This window comes from Sinocyclocheilus anshuiensis, unplaced genomic scaffold (assembly GCF_001515605.1).
Source record: "Sinocyclocheilus anshuiensis isolate Anshui unplaced genomic scaffold, SAMN03320099.WGS_v1.1 scaffold822, whole genome shotgun sequence".
NCBI classification, from domain to species: Eukaryota; Metazoa; Chordata; class Actinopteri; order Cypriniformes; family Cyprinidae; genus Sinocyclocheilus; species Sinocyclocheilus anshuiensis.
In genome coordinates this window covers 661,665-668,531 of record NW_015539892.1, presented here as the reverse complement: position 1 = coordinate 668,531, position 6,867 = coordinate 661,665, and the positions used below count along the sequence as shown (strand labels likewise).

At 43.3% G+C, this 6,867-nt stretch overlaps 1 protein-coding gene across 1 annotated transcript in view; it reads right to left on the bottom strand.

Moving 5' to 3' along the window:
• LOC107685846 (tubulin beta chain-like) overlaps window positions 1-2,515 on the bottom strand; it is a 5,777-nt gene extending 3,262 nt beyond the window's left edge. The window contains exons 1-3 of the mRNA XM_016482580.1: window positions 2,410-2,515; window positions 1,576-1,684; window positions 868-978 (exon numbers count right to left, since the gene is read on the bottom strand). Of these exons, the coding sequence (XP_016338066.1) occupies window positions 868-978; window positions 1,576-1,684; window positions 2,410-2,466 (277 nt within the window). The 5' untranslated portion in view covers window positions 2,467-2,515. The remainder of the gene's footprint in view (window positions 1-867; window positions 979-1,575; window positions 1,685-2,409) is intronic.
• Between the last annotated feature and the right edge of the window lie 4,352 nt (window positions 2,516-6,867).

Below are 6,867 nucleotides of genomic sequence, written 5' to 3'. Positions count from 1 at the left end.
AAACACATTTCATTACACCAAATACACAAAATAATGTTATTTTTAGCAACGTCATATGACCCCTTTAAAGCTGGGGTTGGAGCTTTAAGAATATTCTTATTTCCATCTGATTTTAGGAGTAGTACATAGTAAGTGGGGATTAGGAATAAGTTTAGAACTATATTTTTTGACAAGACAAGACTATTTCAGACTGTTGACAGTTAGTTTATTAGTTCATGGTTAGGAAAAAATAATAAAAAATGTAATTTTCCATTTCCATTCTGCATACAAGTGAAAGAATACTTTTTGACTCAAAAGGGTTCTTTGGGCATTCTTTAACATTATTCAATTATATTTGTGTTTTTACTCCAATTTCACTTTGGCACACCTTTCTGGATAAATTAAACTGTAACTTTAACAGAAAATAATTGCCGTGCATTTAAAGTGTTTAAGTCAACAGGTTTATCTTTTTATTATTGATAAAAATTATACTGATATTCAATCTGCACACAAAGTAACATGAATGATGACGTTCTTTAGTTCTCATGTCAAAAGATGCCATATACAGCTCTTATATTGATGAGCAACATGCTCATATGACAGTCTATTCTTATAACTCAAAAACTACAAATGATCTTCAAAAATAACAGGAAACAACTTGAACGTTTATATGCACTGATCAGTTTCATGGAACCCAAAATGGTTCTTCTATGGCATCACTGTGAAACCCCGTTTTGGAAGCTTTACTTTTAAGAGATTCAGAAGTGATGAAACCAACCCTGTTTATAGTTTATAGAAGTTAATAAGATGAGAATAATCAAAGCTTACATTGTCAACCCACATGGTACCAAAATAAAATGTCTTTAATGTAGGTGATGGTTGGCTCACCGTGTATATAGTTATCCGGTCTGAAGAGCTGTCCTATGTGACTGCCCCTCACGCTGTCCATAGTGCCCGGCTCCAGGTCCACTAACAATGCTCTTGGAACATATTTGCCCCCTGAGAGGCAATGAAACATCTCAGTCACTGAGAATTTTGTTATAGGATGTTACTGTGTTCCATCTGTAGCCGAGTACTTTTATCATAATATATAACTCCCACAATTTACAATGATAACAAAAATACAGAATGGAAACAATTTAATTAAAATAAATAAATTAAAAAATGCAATGAAAAAATATATAAAATGTATATTAAAAAAAGCATTTTCAACCCAATATAGAATACAATCTTATACATGTAATATATTATATAATATAGATATTTATGTGCTAAAAATGTATGAATATCATTTGGGTTTGTGAGGGAACTGCAGTGGTTTGTGAGTTGATGAAAAGCTAATAATAAAATAAAAATAAATAAATGGGGTTGCATGATAATTACGATATAGCTTAGTGCGATCAAGGCTATCAAATCCAAGGCTGCAATTTAAATAAATAACTATAGTCTGATCTGCATTACAAATTTCAGGACGTACTTTAAGTAAATATTTGATATCCAAGGGGTTTGACTGAAAAAAAGTTTGGGAATCCCTACAAATATTTTAATAGCCACTGTATAGAAACAGAAAACAATGTAATGTGTAGGTCTGTATACCATGTGCTTCATTGAAGTAAACATTGACCCTCTCCAGCTGAAGGTCCATGTCGCCCTCATACGCTCCTGCTCTGTTAATACCATGTTCATCACTGATCACCTCCCAGAACTGCAAATACATGAAAACATTTTTAGCTTGAAAATTAGTGACCATATTTTCTCCACTCTACTGCATTGTGATCTGCTCAGACTGATTTCTTCAGCACTGAATGAATTAACAAAACTGTCATTTTCAACACACATAGCCAGATGAGGCCTTCAGTAACTGACTTATCTGTTAAGTTTAAGTATCTTGCAATTGTTCTTCCAGATGCCATTCAGTTTTGACCACAATTCTACTGCATCTATCACTCAGAAATTCACAGGCCGCTAAGCTCATTTCCATGATAAAGAAGGCCCACCCCGTCAGAGGAGGCTCTGCCTCTTATCTTACAGTAGACCACTCTAGGGTGAACTCCCTTGACCGCACGTATCATAACTTGAAATATTTATTCAGTTTAAAAATACTTCATACTTCGAAAATATAGTAGTAAACAAGTTTTTGCTATTGCTTTTAACTGAAAAAGCACATTACTGCAATATTTAGCTACTAATAGAATGCTGTTCAAAATCACAGTAAACTCCAAAAATTGCTATAATAATAAAAGAAATGCATGGCATAAACAACTGAATAAATTAACTACTAATAAATACTCATAATAAAGAAATGCATGCTCATTTGTCTGTTAAGCCTGCATCAGATTCTCTAGCTTTAAATCAAGTTGAGGTTAAGATGATAATGCAGCTGCTGATTATAAAAATACACATAAAAACACATATTTGGAGCCATCGCACCTTTGAGCCGATCTGATTCCCACACTGTCCGATCTGTAGATGAACAATCTCACGCATAATGATAGATTTGGCACGTTGAAAGAGCAGTAATAGCCTTGACCGTGAGTCTGAGGTGCCCACTGTGTGTGTAATACCACTGATGACATCACTAAGAGGGAGTCACCCATATGTCACATAACGTACAGTACTAGTCAGTGTGACACTGAATTAGCAAGCTAGTAGAGCAGACTACTGCATTTAATTGAAGAAGAACAATTGTGTTGTAGAGTCAGTTTAGCACACTATGAATGACCAAAGTGATGATGTTTATGAAGAATTTAAGGGTTTAAATATTTAAATATTTAAAATGCAAAAAGTCCTATCATCATGAGCTTGGATCAGTCACCGTCTCTCTGGCATGCATGATAAGACTCTTGCGGGCCCTATCTGCCGCAATGCAGTGACTCAGACCGTCAGAAAGACAGACAGACCACATACTCATTGTCTAAGTGTTTCCTGCAACGAGAGTTAGAGTGTTTATAGCCTATATGTTGAAGTTGGCAGATATTCCTGGTCTAGAAGTTCAGTTTGGAGGCCAGCATTCCTAGCTAACAAAAACATGTTTTTGCTAACTTTCCCATTAAGTTAAAAACGCTATTTCTGAATACCCCAGTTTTTTTTTTCATGTTTTAAAAATGTTTTTTCTTGGTTATGTGAATGTTAAGAGAACGTTCCAATTTGCAAACATTATTGGAATTTTGCGTTTGAATGTTCTCTGAACAAGTAGTAACATTTGGCAATGGCAATGGCAAATTTATTTATATAGCACCATTAATTACAACCCATGGTTGTCCAATGTGCTTTACAAAAAAAATAAAATGAAAACACAAAAACACATTTACTTAAAAATACACAAAGTATAATAAAAACAATAAAATGTAAGGCAGGAGAATGTTAATTTAGATTATAAGCCTTATGAAACAAATACATTTTTAAGATAGATTTAAAAGCAGATACAGAGGGGGCATGTCTGATTGTGATAGGTAATTCATTCCAGAGTCTGGGGGCAACTACAGAGAATGCACGGTCACCTCTGCACTTATACTTCGACCTAGGGATAACCAACAGTCTCTGGTTGGAAGACCGAAGTGATCTGGTGGGAACATGTTCAATCAATAGGTCAGAAAGGTAAGATGGAGCCATACCATTCAGAGATTTGTACACTATGAGTAAAATGTTTAAATCAATTCTGTGGCGCACTGGTAACCAGTGCAGAGAGCGTAAAATTGGAGTGATGTGGTCCCATTTTCGAGTACCCGTAAGCAGTCTGGCTGTTGCATTTTGAACTAACTGTAATCGGGACAAAGCTGATTGGCTAATCCCAACATATAGAGAATTACAGTAATCCAGCCTGGAGGATATAAAGGCATGGATTACTTTTTCAAAATTTTTGAAGGAGAGAAAAGACTTTACTTTTGCTAGCATTCGCAACTGAAAAAAAGCAAACATTTAAACATGTTTCAGGAAAAAACATTCCATGGACAATGTATTAATGTTTCTGTGCTAAATTTTTGAGAATGTTATTAAAGACCAGATAACGTTGAACAAACATTCTATTAACATTACTGGAAGAATGTTTGTTCATAACTTTTGAGAGAACCTTGCTAGAAAGTTCTGTAAACTGGGTTTATGCAGATATATATTTTACCAACAGATGCCACTGTTGTGCTCCAAGTAGTTTTCACAAGAGCTGTTTGTTATTTTAATCCTACATTTAAAAATGGACTCAATCATTCATCTTCCTGTCATTTATTAAGGTGATTCTTGACTATCAAGATCCCAAGCAACCATGAATAATTTAAGTTAAGATAAACCTTAAAAAGTACTGAGTTCCCTTTCAGTCGGTCACTCTCGACATCATGTCGGTGACCGACGAATTGGGATCTCGCTTCGAGAGACCTATCTACTTAGAGTGTAAACTAAACGAGCCAATGGTCATTGGCATGCGATAATTGCATCCAGCTCCCACTGATCACAGCGTGAGCATAAAAAGGCAGCGATAACAGCATCAGCATAAAAGGCAGCCAGTGCAATGCATACCAGCTTTTCGCTTCGGAGCCGAGCGACAACATCGTTCTGCTCTTACCAGTGTCTTCAGTGAACTACGAGTTCAACGCGCACTTGGAAGCTTTTGGTGTTGGCGGACGGCGCTTCAGCGGTGGTCGTTCCTGTGTCTAGTAGGTTGCGCACTTCAGGCTGCACTACCCCCTGTCGTGCTGCAAGCAGCCATCTCCCCTGTGCGTCTCAGCACGTAAAAGAGCATTTCCCTGAAAGAGCCAATTTTCTCTAAAAGAGCTCACACGGGTGCATCTTTGTAAAGACGACGGATCGTCTTTTTAAAGATGCCGTTTCACCCGTGTGTTTCTGGATGCGGTCATTACCTGGCGCCGGGTGATGGTCACGATCGTTGCCTCACGTGTCTGGGCATTAAACACGCTGAGGTGGCGTTCGTGGATTAGTCATTTCTCGGAGCTCCAGACCAGGCTTCGTTACCTCCAGGGGGGCGGAGTTCCATTGCCTCTACTGCGATCAGGTGCATGAAGAGCTCACCAGGTCGTGGATGGCACCTTTTACTGCCAGAAACCGGCCTGCTAGCTCCTCCTCCCTAACCACCCTCGATGGTGGTGCAGCGGTCGGTAGCGATGCAGTTGTGTCCTAAGACCGCCTCCTCCTGGCGGGGAAACCCATTGCTCCCCTCCCGGGCCTGTAGGCATTCGTCTGGTCTTGTGGAGAAGCTGCCTCCGCCTTACCTCCACCTGCACCAGGCCAAGGCACTGAATGACCTGCACGAGGGTGGTCACGATCCGGAAGTTCTGAAAGAGCTCCGAAACTCTACTGACCTCGCGCTCCAAGTGACGAAGGTCACCGCGGGTTCTCTGGGTCATGCGATGTCCACGCTTGTGGTCCAGGAGCGCCATCTCTGGCTGTGTCTGGCCGACATGAGGGACGCCGACAAGGTACGGTTCCTCAATGCCCCTGTGTCCCAGACCGGCCTCTTCAGCGATGCAGTCGAGAGCGCTGCACAGAAGCAGACTGAGGCGATTCGACACATCCTGCCCCGGTGTGCAGCTGCTGCCTCCACCCGTCCGCCCCAGCCTGCTCATCGCCGAGGGCGGCCCCCTGCGTCCGCCCCTGCTCCCGCGCCGCATCCGCAGCAGCCTCCAGCCAAGCAGCGCCGTGGAGCAGGGCATAGGCAGGCCGCCCAGCCCGTCAAACCCCCGCCAAACCTGGCGGCAAGCGGAAGAGCCAGCGGCCCTGAGACGGGCGACCCAGAGATGGAGGGATCTGCTCTTCGGGAGATGGCGAACGCACCACTCCCTCCCCCGGAGGAGGGCCGGGTGGAGAATCTTTTGTTTCGTTTTTCCCCGCCGTCGGCCTCATGGTCGATGGTACCCAAATTCTCGAAAAAAGAGCAGTTATCTGGTTTCCAAAAATCTCAATAATAGAGCGTTCTTTCTCTATCTCTGGGTCCCAAGAGGGCACGGAGAGTCGCGGACGGATCAACTCCAGACCACACTCATTCTCCTCTGTCGCCAGCAGGCAGCAGCGGGTGGTTCGAGAGCGTCAGCAAAGGCCCTACTCACGCACCCTCTGCCAAACTGTGGAAGCAGGTAAGCACTGCCCTTCGGGCTGTCCCTGTCTCCCCATGTCTTTACGAAGGTCGCGGAGGCAGCTCTTGTTCCCCTCAGAGAGCAGGGTGTTCACGTTCTCAACTATCTAGACGATTGGCTTATACTAGCACATACAGATTCAACCTGTCTCAGGATCAGTTGTGCGAGCACAGGGACCTGGCGCTTCGTCACCTCAGCCGGTTGGGGCTTCGGGTCAACTGGGAAAAGAGCAAACTCTCCCCGGTGCAGAGGATCTCTTTTCTCGGTATGGAGTTGGATACGGTTGAACAGACAGCATGCCTCACAGAGGAACGAGCGTGGTCGGTGCTGAACTGCTTGTATTCATTCAAGGGCAGGACAGCGGTCCCACTAAAACAATTTCAGAGGCTCCTGGGTCATATGGCAGCTACGGTGGCAGTCATGCCACTGGGGCTGCTTCATATGAGACCGCTTCAGCACTGGCTCCATGGCCGAGTCCCGAGGTGGGCGTGGCAACGCGGCACTCACCGGTCCAAGTGACACCGGCCTGCCGCCAAACCTTCACCCCGTGGTCAGACTTTGTGTTTCTCCGGGCAGGAGTGCCCCTAGAACAGGTCTTCAGGCATACTGTGGTTTACGCGGATGCCTCAACCACCGGCTGGGGGACCACGTACAATGGGCTTGCAGTGTCAGGGGTTTGGACGGGGCCCCAACTGCACTGGCACATCAACTGCCTCGAGTTGCTGGCAGTTCACCTTGCCCTGAGCCATCTCAAAGGGCGCTTACGAGGCAAGCATGTACTAGTCCGCACGGACAACACAGCGACCGT